At 40.3% G+C, this 14,463-nt stretch overlaps 1 protein-coding gene across 6 annotated transcripts in view; it reads right to left on the bottom strand.

The window, feature by feature from the left end:
- LOC125459753 (calcium-transporting ATPase type 2C member 2-like) overlaps positions 1 to 14,463 on the bottom strand; it is a 108,737-nt gene that overhangs the window by 37,818 nt on the left and 56,456 nt on the right. For all 6 annotated transcript variants that reach the window (XM_048546558.2, XM_048546561.2, XM_048546560.2 and 3 more), the window contains 7 exons: positions 9,988 to 10,054; positions 6,866 to 6,990; positions 6,417 to 6,514; positions 4,720 to 4,821; positions 2,936 to 3,025; positions 1,299 to 1,400; positions 1,047 to 1,203 (listed from right to left, as the gene is read on the bottom strand). In XM_048546558.2, the coding sequence (XP_048402515.1) occupies positions 1,047 to 1,203; positions 1,299 to 1,400; positions 2,936 to 3,025; positions 4,720 to 4,821; positions 6,417 to 6,514; positions 6,866 to 6,990; positions 9,988 to 10,054 (741 nt within the window). The remainder of the gene's footprint in view (positions 1 to 1,046; positions 1,204 to 1,298; positions 1,401 to 2,935; positions 3,026 to 4,719; positions 4,822 to 6,416; positions 6,515 to 6,865; positions 6,991 to 9,987; positions 10,055 to 14,463) is intronic.

Here is a 14,463-nt window from a genome sequence, read left to right as displayed (position 1 = left end):
AATGCCTCATCGTGGGAGCAGATGCGGCGGAGGCGGAGGAATTGGGAATAGGGAATGGAATTTTTGCAGGAGGGTGGGTGGGTGGAGGTGTATTCTCGGTAGCTGTGGGAGTCGGTGGGCTTGAAATGGGCATCAGTTACAAGCTGGTTGCCAGATGGAGACTGAGAGATCCAGGAAGGTGAGGGATGTGCTGGAGATGGCCCAGGTGAACTGAAGGTTGGGGTGGAAGGTGTTGGTGAAGTGGATGAACTGAGCCCTTCCCAAGTGCTGGGTAACCTGGTTGGTTTGCAGTCCCAGCAGCGCCAGAATGTAGTAGTAGGCACAGCTGGAACTGCAGGCTGGCCTACTGAAAGGAAGTATCCCATACCAAGGCAAATGGAGGATATCGGGCTGGGATGGATTGGGCAATTTTACTGATGGAATGGGGTGAGTGTGGTGAGTTGGTGTACTACATGAAGGGGCAAAAGAATTCAGGGATGGAAGTGAGGCAGTTAAACCCAATCTGCAAACAGTAATCCCTGAAGTTGGTGGCCCTGCCCCTTCCTCAGAGCTCACTTCTTCCCAGATCTATTAAAAACACTTTAAAACAAAAAAAGCTGTCCAACCCTTGCTCATGCTTACTGTATTATGTAATGGGCAGGATAATACTGGGCTGTGATGAATGCCAAACAAACTCACGCTCTGAATAAGTTGCAAACTCAATGGATACTTTGTTCACTCAAGCACAGATGGCAGTCGGCAATTTTGGTAACCCTACCACCCCCTTTACTCATTATCAAGATGTGCTCACCGGGACAATATATCTTATACACTCCCACGCTGCCCTGCTTTAAGGACACCCCAGTGGGGGCATGTATTAACCTTTTGTACAATGATTTTCTATGATAAAATGATTTGGTGCAACCATTATGTAACCAATTAATATTCAATAGTTATCCATTTACCATTATATATATTACAAAGAGCTAAAAAGATATCAAATACACACACATTTTCACAAGACAATTAATTGTTTATGAAACTTAAGACAGAACACAAGATCATACCACGCAGACCCTCTGATCCTAATTTTGCTTGTTGTTGGACATATATAGTCTTTTGTTGTGGTGTGAGGGGCACAGGCATGCCACCATTGTTATAATTGCTGCAGTACTGAATAACTCCTTCATACGCACCCTTCATGAAGTAAACTTCTTCAGTTTCCTTTAAATGGCACATAACAACAGTTAGTGCTGCCTCAGAGACAGAGACAAACCACAGAAAATCTCTTTCAAGTTCCCAAACAAAACAGTCCCTACCCGACTCTGGTGGACACATTTAACTGCCATCCATTTCTGTTCTGAGCTAAATGGATATTCTTTCTTCCTCGTATAGCTCTGCTTAACATGATCAAGGTCCATCTTCAATTCAAAATGCAAGACATTAGATTTTAAAGCGAAAGGTTGTTCAATAATTTAATCAAGTCACCTCTTACTTTTCCTCCAGACCTATTTGTACTGAATGACATATGTATTTCAGTTAAAATTATACTTGCACAATAACATTAAAAAAGACTATTAAGGTGGTCCTTCATGGGTAAACGACATTCTTACTGTCTTCTAATTAAGGGGGTGACAACAGCCTAGTGCTATTAATGCTGGACTGTTAATCCAGAGACCCAGATAACATTCTAGGGACCCTGATTCGAATCCTGTCACAGCAGATGGTGGGATTTGAATCCAATAAAAATATCTGGAGTTAAGAATCTGATGATGACCACGAATCCATTGCTGATTGTCAGAAAAGCCCAAGTGGTTTACTAATGTCCTCTAGGAAAGGAAACCGCCATCCTTACCTGGTCTGGCCTCTACGGCCTTGAGGGGCGGCACGGTGGCTCAGTGATTAGCACTGCAGCCTCACAGCACCAGGGACCCGGGTTTGATTCCAGCCTCGGGCGACTGTCCGTGTGGAGTTTGCACATTCTCCCCGAGTCTGCGTGGGTTTTCTCCGAGTGCTCCGGTTTCCTCCCACAGTCCAAAAATGTGCAGGCTAGGTGGATCGGCCATGTTAAATTGCCCGTAGTGTTCAGGGGTGTGTGGGTTATAGGGGGATGCATCTGGGTGTGATGCTCCAAGAGGCGGTGTGGACTTGTTGAGCCGAAGGGCCTGTTTCCACACTGTAGGGAATCTAATCTAATCTAAAAAAAACTATGACTTCAGACCCACAGAATTGTGGTTGATTCTGAACTGCCTTCTGGGCAATAAATGCTGCCTTGCCAGCGATGCCCTCATCCCATTATGAATTTAAAAAAAAATTAAGCCCCTATACTTTGATAGCCTATTCAACAGGAAATTTCCCTGCCATCCTGTCAGCTAATTAGTGGTCTGAGAGAGGTGAAAAAAATCTGTGTCACAACAACATAGCTGGGGAATGAAAAACATGTAATGAGGGAGGTAGAGGTTGCGAATAGAGCTGGAATGAGCAGCATGTAGTATGGTGCACTTCCTGGCTGAGACACAACAATGTCTTCACCTTATACTTGCCAGGTTTCACAATGCAGTGGAAACTTTAACAATATAGGTCCAAAAACACAAACTCATTAGCAAATGGAAGCACACTGCTACCTTAAAGAGCTGTCATTACTAGCCTCCTCCTTAAGAGCACATTACTTGGGTGTTTCACCTCATTTCAGTTCCACTGAAATGGTAAAAAGGTAATTCATGGCAATTTCTTATGTCATTGACTGTGATTGAATAATTAAGTTGTATTGTAAACATTCATCTCTTCGGGTGAGATTCACATCATGCAACTGAAATTTAAAAATACATTGGATGCCTTCTCCACATGACATTTACAACATTTTAAGATAATTTAGCTGTAGTTTAATACTAACTTGTAGCTAATGCACTATTTACCTTCTGCTTCAAATATCCAAATGTATTTTTTCAGTAATTACCTTCATTGCAAGAGCAATTAAGGCACCCTCTGTTGGTTGTCCCATTAATGTGTCTTCTCTGATAACAGCATTATTGCATAAACATCCAGCCTATGAGTAAGCAAATTTTAAACATGAGGCCCCACCAGCAGTCTTTGCAGTACGTCACCAGTAACAAAATAACCTGTTCATTCTTACTTTGTTGCTCTCTGTCATGGCTAGAGGAAAGATTAGGAACAATGGATTACCCCTTAACCACAAGAATATTATCTGGTGTAATATTTTTTATTTCTGGCACCTTATCAAATACCTTTTGAAAATCCAATGTGTTCTCCTTTATCCACCCTGATAGTTACATATTCAGGAAGTTCTAATGGATTTAGTGTCGGTGATTATTTTTTATATTGTTCTTTATTCATATTAATTATATTAAGTTCCTCACTTTTATCAGACCCTTAGTTCCAAATTGTTTGGGTCGTTTTGAGTCTGTAGGTGGATTAGCTGCACAGTCATAGAGTCATACAGCAAGGAAATAGGCCCTTTGGCCCAACTCAACCATGCCGATCAGATTTTCTAAACAAACTAGTTCCATTCCCCTGCGTTTGACACAGATCCCTCTAAATCATTCCTACCCATCTACCTGCCCATACTAAATTGTCCTGTTGTGTCCGGGAATGTGCAGGTTATGAGGATTAGCCATAGTAAATGTGGGTTCATGGGAATAGGCTCGGGCGGTGGGTCTGTGTGGCAAACTCTTCAGCGGAGTCAGTGCAGGCTTGATGGGCTGAATGGCCACTTTCTGCACTGTAAAGATTCTATGATTTTGCATCTTCTACTGTGAAAACAGATAGAAAATATTTTGATTTTTACCCATTACAATTCTTCCAATCTAATCCCCAAAGGGCCCATGTTTACTTTTGTTACTCTGTTTCTTTTTGCACACTTTTAAAACACAGATTGCAATATTTTCTACACTTCTGTTTCGTTGACGTCCATTCCATTTTATCCCTCTTGATTTTCACTTGGCCATCCTTGACTAATTTTGGAATTTGTTCAGTTCCATGGTTACTACTCTATTAAGTGGTCCTCATTAATAAATTGCTCATTGACGCACAGTTTGGGTTCCATCAGTGCCAATTGGCATGAGATCTTGTTGCAGGCTATCTCCAAAAATGGTCACATGAGCTGAGTGCCAGAGGCGACTGGAGATTGACTGACATTGATATTAAAGCAAAAATTGTGGTAATATCTTGTGATCATTACAAATGACTTGGATGAAGAAGTGGAAGGGTGGCTTAGAAAGTTTGTCGATGACACAAAGATTGGTGCAGACGTGGATAGCGTGTAGATTGCAACAGGACATTGACAGGATGCAGAGCTGGGCAAAGAAGTGACAGATGGAATTCAACCCAGAAAAGTGTCATGTGATTCATTTTGGAAGGGCAAATTTGAATGCAGAATACAGGGTTAATGGCAAGGTTCTTGGCAGTGTGGAGGTATGAGGGATCTCAGAGACTACATCCATAGATCTCTAAAAGTTGCCACCCAAGTTAATAGGGTTGTAAAGAAGGCATATAATGTGTTGGCTTTCATTGTCAGGGGAATTGAGTTTAAGATGCATGAGGTTATGCTGCAGCTCTGTAAAACACTGGTTAGACCACACTTGGAATATTGTGTTTAGTTCAGTTGGATAGCAGCAGTTCAAGAAGAACACCCAACACCACCACCTTTTGAAGGCCAACTAGGAAAGAACAATAAATACCAGTGACACCCACATTCAGGGAATTAATTAAAAAGTAACTCACTTCAACCAGTTTTCCTACAGATAGATTGGAGAATGCCTTTACTATTTCTCCATTGGATGACAAGTGTACATTACCATTTCCATTATATCCTGTACCAGTTACCTGCAACAAATAAAAATGCAATTTTAATTCACAAGCCCAAAATGCAACTAAATTAGATTTGGCCATTATTCAAATGGTTATATTTAAGTCTGTTAGCCAATTCTCTTTCAACAATAGCTAATGAATACTTTTAGATAGCTTGAAAATGAGCCAATGAATTCCCTTTCTGACTGGCCTTCAACAAGCAGCTCATCTGACCATGTCACCAATGAATGTAACCCAAATTCTCCACGAGATAATGTTCCCATACATTAGCTTCCACTGCAAGCTCACCATCACAGACCTCTTGGATGTAATACTGCGGTCAAAGCTATTGTAAAACAAATATTCCAAAAATGTTTCTTCAAACAATACAAGATTGCAGTCAAAAATTGGTTGATCACCCTTTGAGTAGTGACTCTCCTGTGTGTCTGTGCCTGCTGCAGTGATCCTAATCAACGCTACCCCATTAGTAGACCATAGCTGATGGAAGGCTGCAGACTTCCATGATGGGGGACCTTGAAAAATGATCTCAAGCAGTTTTGACACTGGAAAGCTCATTTTCAGATTAAATCATTTTGAATGGGTGGTATCAGTCTGGACCAGACAACAGCATTGGTGCTGATGGGATTGAAAAGTTAAACAGAAGAATTTGCTCATTCTGAAAGAAGACAGCAGGTTCACATTCTAAAGAACTAATGCTATTCCTCTCAGGCAGCATGTCACCAATCCTAGTCATGTAAATGAAGGACACATTGCTAGACTGCTAAGACACCCTCAAGCCACTTTGGACTTTGATAACTATAACCACAATAGTAGAGATTCGGCTCGCATACCTTCAGGCTGAGATTCCATTACAGCACATCGACACTACAGCTTCTGCTTGAACTGCAGTTGAAGCTGAAATATTGTCCATCAAATGCTACATGATGGTTGGGTCCACAGTGAGGGAGTGAAGTTGAAGTGCATGGGCCCTAAGCTCTGCATACAGCTATTTGGCTGGTGATGCAGTTGGCAGTGTATGGCTTTTAAAGATGTAATCAGTGATCCTGAGCACTTGTGTGAGTCTACTAAACTTGTTCTGGTACTTCATCCAAGCCCTTGGCATTAAGTGGTGCCGTTGACTATTATGGCAACTGTGAGTGGTATGGCTATCTGGTCCACTGCCTTTTCAGTGTCTGTTTGAAGGTTTCTGAGTATCCTGTAAATAGAAAATCTACTTCCTCCTCTATCCATTCCGTTTCAAGGTCTTGAAGGAACTTGGAGCATGCATGACCAGCTATTTACAGGCCAAACACCCTTTTACAATGATTTCCAGGACTTATTCTAGTCACAATGCACCTCCGTCCTGGTGAACGGCAGGCTGATTTTAAATAAGGCAGTGCTGCTTTAAGCTAAGGCAGTACTAACTGCAGGTTACAATCGCATAAATGAGCAGACATAACAGCAGTTACAAATTAGATGCATTGAAAGGAATGAGCGTGAGTTAATCATGCACTGTGACCCTTACACCCTGTTTTAATTTGTCCTCCAAAGTTTTGTACATGGATAAATTGTGATGAAGGAACGATAAAAACCTTTATCAGGTTGAAAATGCAAGATACTACATTGCTCACCTCTGCATGGATTCCATCTGATGTAACCAATCGCGTTACAGTCATTTCATTAGCTGTTAGGGTGCCAGTCTTATCAGAACAAATAACATTACAGCAACCTAGAAGTTAATAAGTGTAACTAGTAATTAAATTGCATTTTGTCAAAAATTATATTCAGGAATTGATTAGGAAGCTAACTTATTAAGTCAAGATTCTATTACTATCTTGGCCATTTATGTATGAGAAGGTTTGTACAAATCAAACAGCAAGAAAAGCGGAAATGTAATTTACATTTTTCTTGAGCAATGCACATATATTAAAGGCATTTGTTTTTAAACTGACTGCCTCTGCTGCATTGTGCCTGATAGTTCCTTCAAAAGATGATTTATTTGGGTGTAAAACAAATCAAGTTATTCAGAAGCTGAGTGACTTAAAAAATTGGAGAAAATAAACTCATTCTGATGACTTACCTAATGTTTCTACAACAGGGAGTTTCTTTATTATGACTTTCTTCTTTGACATTCTAATTACACCTAGTGCCAACGTTACCGTGACAACAATTGGTAGGCCTTCTGGAATAGCTGCAACTGCCAGGCTATTAATAAAAACAAGAAGCCATGTCACAGCCAAGACTGATCCTGTCCATACCCAAAGTGCAAACATACATTTCATAGTGAGGTATCAACGGATAGCAAACAGAACTGCAGAAAATGATGGAAACCAGTTGTAGTGGTTGGAACAAGGTCAGCCAGGTGGGCCTTATGAGTTTCTTGATTGGGGCTGTTAATCTGGTCCAATCAGGGAGCCCTGGCTGACAGATATAAACAGGACTGTCAGAGATTCTGTTCAGTCTAGGAACTGGCTGGGTCAGTGTCATGGACTTTGTACATGTAGATAAGGGGTGATTTGGTAACAGGATACTGGCCTTTATAGCTTTCCCAAGAGAAAGCAATTGACCAACAAGTCATCCACTCTTGTTTTTGTTTGCATGATAGGAGCAATACCAACTGAGGTTATGATTATTTCCTTTTTTTTTATTCATTCTTTATTCACAGGAGGAGGGTGTGGCTGGCTAGGTTAGCATTTATTGCCCATCCCACTGCCAATGGTGGGTCTGGAGTTTCACATGTAGGCCAGACCAAGTCAGCATGACAGTTTCTCCTCCCTGTAGGGAATTAGTGAACCAATTAGATCTTTCCTCAACAATTAACTTCATGGTCATCATTAGACTCTTAATTCCAGATGTCTGCTGAATTCAGAATCTACCATTTGCTGTGGTGGGATTTGAACTTGGGTTCCTCACAGCATTATCTGTGTTTCTGGATTAGCACCTGAATGATATTACCACTAAGCCACTTAAGTTGTTTTACAGTGTTTTTGTGGGTATAGTATCACTCTTTGGACACCTAGTGTGGGTGACAAGATCTTCTTCTCAAAAGTGGCTGGTAAATAGATAGTGTTTTGTGATTTCAGCAGCTTTCACGTTAATTTCCTTTCTCATTTCAACTCACGAATGATCAGATTTATTAACTTCACTTTGATTGTTTTCCCAAGTGTAGATGATTTATTTGAAATTTAATCTGTCTCCTCCTTATTTTGAAAATTCCTGACTAGTTTATTTAAAAAAAACCTCTCCTTTCCGAAAGAGGAGAATTTGAACTATTTTAATCTTTCCGCAATCCACTTTGTTACACCTTGCGGTCTCTCTCTTTTTTTCTTCATGTAGTCAAATACCACATATGTTACAAAACACAATACTGAAACACTAGCACTCCTTTAAAATGACAATTTCTATAACTGCTGATACAACTCTGCCTTTCTTCCTTGCAAATATGTTCATGCATAACAGTCACTCTTAGTGAGAAGGGAAAGATTTAAAAGGGACCTATAGGCAACTTTTTCATGCAGAGGGTGATGCATGAGCTATGAGAGGAGGTGATGGAGGCAGGGACAATTACAACATTTAAAAGGTGTCTAGATGGATTCATAAATAGGAAGCGTTTAGAGGGATAAGGGCCAAATGCTGGCAAATGGGACTAAATAAATTTAGGATATCTGGTAAGCATGACTGAATTGGACCAAACAGTGTGTTTCCGTGTTGTACATCTCGATGACTCTATCGTTCTTTCATACATTATGAATCCTTAAGAATCACATTGTCCACATTCCACAAAGTAAGGCAAGGAAAGAATGTCCCCCTTCATGGAATTGCGCACACATTTCCAGCTGAGCCTTATTTGTGTTTATTTGTTAGGTAACATTGGATAAAGAGAGTAACCCCAAGGTCCCGACCAGGGTACTTTTTCGGGAGAATTCCAGATCATGGATTTGACCTCTGACCAATTTGTAGCCATCTCCCATCGCAGTTATTCACAAAACCAGTGAATCCACAGAAAAAAACTCCTTGTTTTACTTTTAAATGACTTGAATCTAATCAATCGCAAAAAAAACACATCAATAACGAGATTGATCTGCACGTTTGAAAATATTGTTCTTGTAATCATGAATGAAACCTCCAAAGCCTAGACTCAGTTACATGGATGCTGAAAAAAATAACGCAGACTGTGCCATACAGTAACTCCAACACAAAGAAAATGATACAGCCCGATGATTTTAAATAAATGGTTCTACAAAAATACTGGTAATTTAAACCAGTTCTGATAATGCAGACACCATCATAAGCAAGAGGTGGAGCAAAGTTTGGGGAAAATGTAAGGAAGAAGTACATCACAAGATATTTAAAAAGAGGTTAATACAAACTCACCAGCAACTGTTCAAATGAATGGGAACCGTAATTAAAATAATTGCACTTTAAGGAATCATTCATTCATTACTTCAGTTGGGAAAGGTAGGAATTACAGCCAACATCACATTCACAAAAACAGGTCGTACGAGTAATATAAAAAGAGAAAATGCGTTAAGCACAGTTAACAAAAAATGTACTCATTGAAAGTTTGTATTCATTCGGATATAAATAATGAAAAAATAAATCATGGATTTGACCTCTGACCAATTTGTAGCCATCTCCCATCGCAGTTATTCACAAAACCAGTGAATCCACAGAAAAAAACTCCTATTTGTAATTCCTACCTTCATGATTTCAGGAATGATTATTTTAAATTCACTTTTGGTGGAGAATGAAGGATTAAAGAAAATCATTCACTTTACTTTCTTTGAAAGACCAGTTTAACATCTTCACCGCTAATTTTTCGCCTTGTTCCGGTCCCACTGAACTGCCTGTTGCCAACTAGCCTGCTCCACAACCTATTGATTAATTCTACCTGATAATAGGGATAATTATTTTGTTCAGCAGCATAAGCAAAAAGAACCTATTTAGAAGCAAAATTATTGCCAATAGTTAAGTAGATTGAGAGAATATCCACTCATCTGTTAATCATAATTCTGATTTTAAATAGTGTTCTGTTTATTTTACTTAAGCTAATAACACAAGAAAGAGTAACTATTTTCTCAAGTATAAAACCCTGAAGCAGAAATTATTGAAGGCCAGTAGGCTCAATTTCTGGTAATGTCATATCACAATGGTCATTGCTATTCTATCCCACTAAACTGAAAGCAGCATTGATGTTCTTACCTAACTCCAATCGTAAACATGCCAAGGACATGCTTCCCTTGTAACCAACCAATCAGCATCATTAAACCTGTGGAAAACAATGTTTGCGGTTACGTAAAAAGTATTGAAATTAGTGAATTAAGACATTCGAGGTTCCAGGGGATTTGTCCCAATCCATGGCTGTGAATTTAGTAATAATGACATTACAGCAATGGAAAGAAAGAGCTACAAAGAAAATTCAAGAAGTCTGAAGACGTGCACGTTAGATGAATTGCCAGTTGCTCCAAGGTGTTCAGGGATGTGCAGACTGGGATGGCTAGCCATGGTAAATGTGGGGTTACAGGGACGGGATGGATGTCGGGGGGGGGGACTCAGCCTGGCAGGATGTTTTTTGGAGGGATGGTGCAGACTCGAATTGCCTCTATCTGCACTGCGGGGGTTCAATGATTCTAAAACTTCACTCCCACTTGATTTATTTCCATTTACAGTTTCATTATCAACATAACTACATTTAACTAGAAAGCAAAAAAGTTAACAGATGCATTTCATTTGGGAAATTTTCGAAATGGCGCCTCTTTTGGCCAAATTCGGAAAACTTCCTAACAATTTTCAATAGGACTAGTCAGTCTTCCATCTCAATACCTATAGCATGTCAGAAGTTAATGAAGTTGTAATATGAAAGGGATAGTACACAATATTTTGGTCTGTTTATACAGTGGGACTTTGTATGAATTATTCTCCCCATTTAAGTACGTTGATGTAAACTGATGTAAATAATGAGAACAACTTGTATTCATGTTACAACAAAGGTGATATATAATAAGTTATGGCACTTGACAGGGGAGTTATAGATCAAAATATGACACCAATACATATAACGAGATATTAAGGCAGGTGACTAAATGTTTGGTCAATGATGTAGGCGGAAGGAGGAATGTGAGGTAAAGAGCAGGGAAGATTTGGTAAGGAAATTCCAGAACTCAGAAACTTGACGCTTGAAGGCAAGGCCATCAAATGGTGGAATGATTGAAATCAGGGACAATATGGAAGCCAGAATGAAAAGGCCACTGAGATCTAGCAGGTGTATGGGGCTGGATCAGGTTACTGAAACAGGGAAGGACAAGAACATGGAAGGATTTAACAAAGATCAGAAGGTTAAAATGTAGGTACTGCATAACCAGGAACCAATATCAATCAGTGAGTACAAGTTGGATTGGTGATGGTACGTTTGTGACACAGTAGATGGGGGAGACGATATGGTAGGCTGCGCGGGGGCACATCAGAAAAGTTCAGACTGGAGGTAAGAAATTAACAGAGGAGTGTTTCAACAGCAGATGAGCTATGTTGAGGACGGGTGGCAGAGCAGAGTCAGCAATGCTACAGGCATTATAATAAAGATGCGCGCTTGTGCTGAAAAGCATGAAAATATGACACCAAAGTTGAAAACATTCTGATCTGAGCAAGTGCAAGGTAGAGAAAGTGAGGAGTCGGGAGCTAGGGAATGTAGCTTGTGATGTGATGAAAACAAAGGCTTTTGATCTTCTAAATATTTATTTGGAAGAAATTTCTGTACAGCCAATCTTATTGTCATAAATCTATAAATATATTTAAATAAATCATATTGATTAGAAGTAGCTGGAGACCAACGTATCCAGTAGATAGATCCTTGGGGACCTCAAAAGGCAACAGTTTGAAATAGTTTGACAATTCTTGCGTATGATTTTCTGGTTGCGAATATATATATATAATAATAGAGGTAGACAAGAGCAGCTGTACTCAACTGAATCATGGCGAAGGATCAAGGTGTGATGTGTATACTGAGATAAAATAAAGACTGGCTTCTGGAAAAGATTCTAAATTATAAATGTTTGGCTCCAAGTAAGAAAGAAAGCAGCAGAGGTGAGTTGTCTTTCTTCATATTTAAGCAGCAACTTGCCCTTTGGTATATCAGTATGTATCTTTCACTGTTCCAAACAGATTTTAAGAAAGTTTGCATATTTCTCAGTAATAGGTGTTGTTATTCATCAAGATGTACAATACGGACATGGGTTGTAATTTCCCCTTTTCAGTTAACGTTTTTGTCAGCAAGATTTGTGGTAAGTGATCCATTATGGCTTGGAACGACTTCCATCATACCAACTCCCACTCTTCACCTCATTAATCATATACCTGCGTTCTTGGGATTTTCACAGGGACAGAGGGATTAGGGTACTCATCACTACATGCACCTTCTGTTGTATACGTCGCCAACGTCATATTGAAATCTCAGCTGTGCTTCACTTCAGACCCTCACACTATGATTAGAAACAAAAGCACAAATTGATGGAAAGGGTCAGGCAGCATCTGTGGACAGAAGTCAGAGTTAATGTTTCAGGTCAAGTGATTTCCCTCAGAACTGATGGTAGCTAGGGAAATGTCAGTTTAAATGCTTGCGATAGGATGGGGGGAGGGGGTAAGGAGTAAACAGTAGTTGGAGGTAGAGACCAAGCAGAGAGAACAGCAGAAGGACAGACAAAGGAGTAGATAGTTATTAGACTAGGAGAATGAATAGCTACTATTGTAGATTTTTAGTGGCTAACAATGGATTCTGTTTAATAGCAGACTATGTGCCAGAAAGGTTTGGTGTCTGGGAACTGGGGTAAGGACATGGGAGAAGGTGTTTCAAGCCCTAAAATTGTTGACATCAATATTGAGTCCAGAAGAACGTGGAATTCCTAAACAGAAAATGAGGTGCTGTTCTTCCAGTTTGTGGCGAACTTCACTGGAGCGCTGCAGCGAATCTGAGACAGAGATGCTGGCCACAATGCAAGGCAACGTGTTGAAGTGGCAGGCAACTGGAATCTTAGGATCTTTCTTACGGACAGAATGTAGGTGTTCTGTGAAACGGTCTCCCTGTTTACACTTTGTTTACCCAAAGTATGCTGTAATGGTCAAGCCTCTATAATCAGGACATACTAGAGGAAAGGAAAGCGCTTTCTGTGCTTTGAATTCAAGGACCTGGAAGTCAAAGTGGACAGGATCGTGGAAAGGAGGGCACCCTTTTCCTAAAACCATCAAATGCTATCCCGAAATCTAAGAACTGCACATCGACCAGTTCCCCTTCTCCACAGCGTATATTATTTCTCCAAAAAAACTCCAATAAATTGGTCAAACATATTTTCCTTTTACAAAACTTTGTTGACATAATCTTGAACTTATCCAAGTCCTGCTATAGCATCTTTAATAATAGCTTATAACATTTCCCTCTGATAGATGTTAGGCCTATAGTTTCTTGCTTTATGTCTCCCTCATTTCATGGATAAAGGAGTTGCATTCACTGTTTCCCCAACACATCAAGGGAGCTTTGGAAAAATAGGACCAATGCATCATCTATCTCACGAACCACTTCCTTTCGGATCCTATGTTGAATTACATCAGGATCAAAGGAAATATCCGCCTGCATCAAATTTACCCAATACCATTTCCCTGGTGATTGTGATTTTCCTGAGTTCCTCCCTCCCTTCCATTTCCCAATTATTGTTGCTTCTCAGAAGTTGCTTGTATCTATAAGACCGTAAGACCATAAGACATAGGAGTGGAAGTAAGGCCGTTCGGCCCATCAATTCCACACTGCCATCTAAATCACGGCTGATGGGCATTTCAACTCCACTTCCCTGCACTCTCCCTGTAGCCCTTGATTCCTTGTGAGATCAAGAATTTGTCGATCTTTGCCTTGAAGGCATCTAACATCCCGGCTTCCACTGCACTCCGTGACAATGAGTTCACAAGCCCACCACTCTCTGGCTGAAGAAATGTCATTTCATTTCCGTTTTAAATTTACCCCCTCTAATTTTAAGGCTGTGCCCACGGGTCCTAGTCTCCCCGCTTAATGGAAACAACTTCCTAGCATCCACCCCTTCTAAGCCATACATTATCTTGTAAGTTTCTATTGGAGCTCCCCTCAACCTTCTAAACTCTGATGAGTACAATCCCAGGATCCTTAGTCGTTCATCATACGTTAAACCTACCATTCCAGGGATCATCCGTGTGAATCTCCGCTGGACACGCTCCAGGGCTAGTATGTCCTTCCTGAGGTGTGGGGCCGAAAATTGGACGCAGTATTCTAAATGGGACCTAACTAGAGCTTTATAAAGCTTCAGAAGCACATCGCTGCTTTTATATTCCAAACCTCTTGAGATAAACGACAACATTACATTTGCTTTATTAATCACGGACTCTACTTGCAAGTTAACTTTTAGAGAAGCCTGGACCAACACTCCCAGATCCCTTTGTTCTTCTGCTTTACGAATTTTGTCACCATTTAAAAAATAGTCCATGCCTGTATTCTTTTTTCCAAAGTGCAAAAGGTCACATTTACTCATGTTGAATTTCATTAGCCATTTCCTGGACCACTCTCCTAAACTGTCTAAATCTTTCTGCAGCTTCCCCACCTCCTCAGTACTACCTGCCTGTCCACCTATCTTTGTACCATCAGCAAACTTCGCCAGAATGCCCCCG

The sequence above is a fragment of the Stegostoma tigrinum genome, chromosome 16, assembly GCF_030684315.1.
Source record: "Stegostoma tigrinum isolate sSteTig4 chromosome 16, sSteTig4.hap1, whole genome shotgun sequence".
NCBI classification, from domain to species: domain Eukaryota; kingdom Metazoa; phylum Chordata; class Chondrichthyes; order Orectolobiformes; family Stegostomatidae; genus Stegostoma; species Stegostoma tigrinum.
Note: the sequence above shows the minus strand (reverse complement) of the source record. Positions and strands in the feature narration are given on the sequence as shown.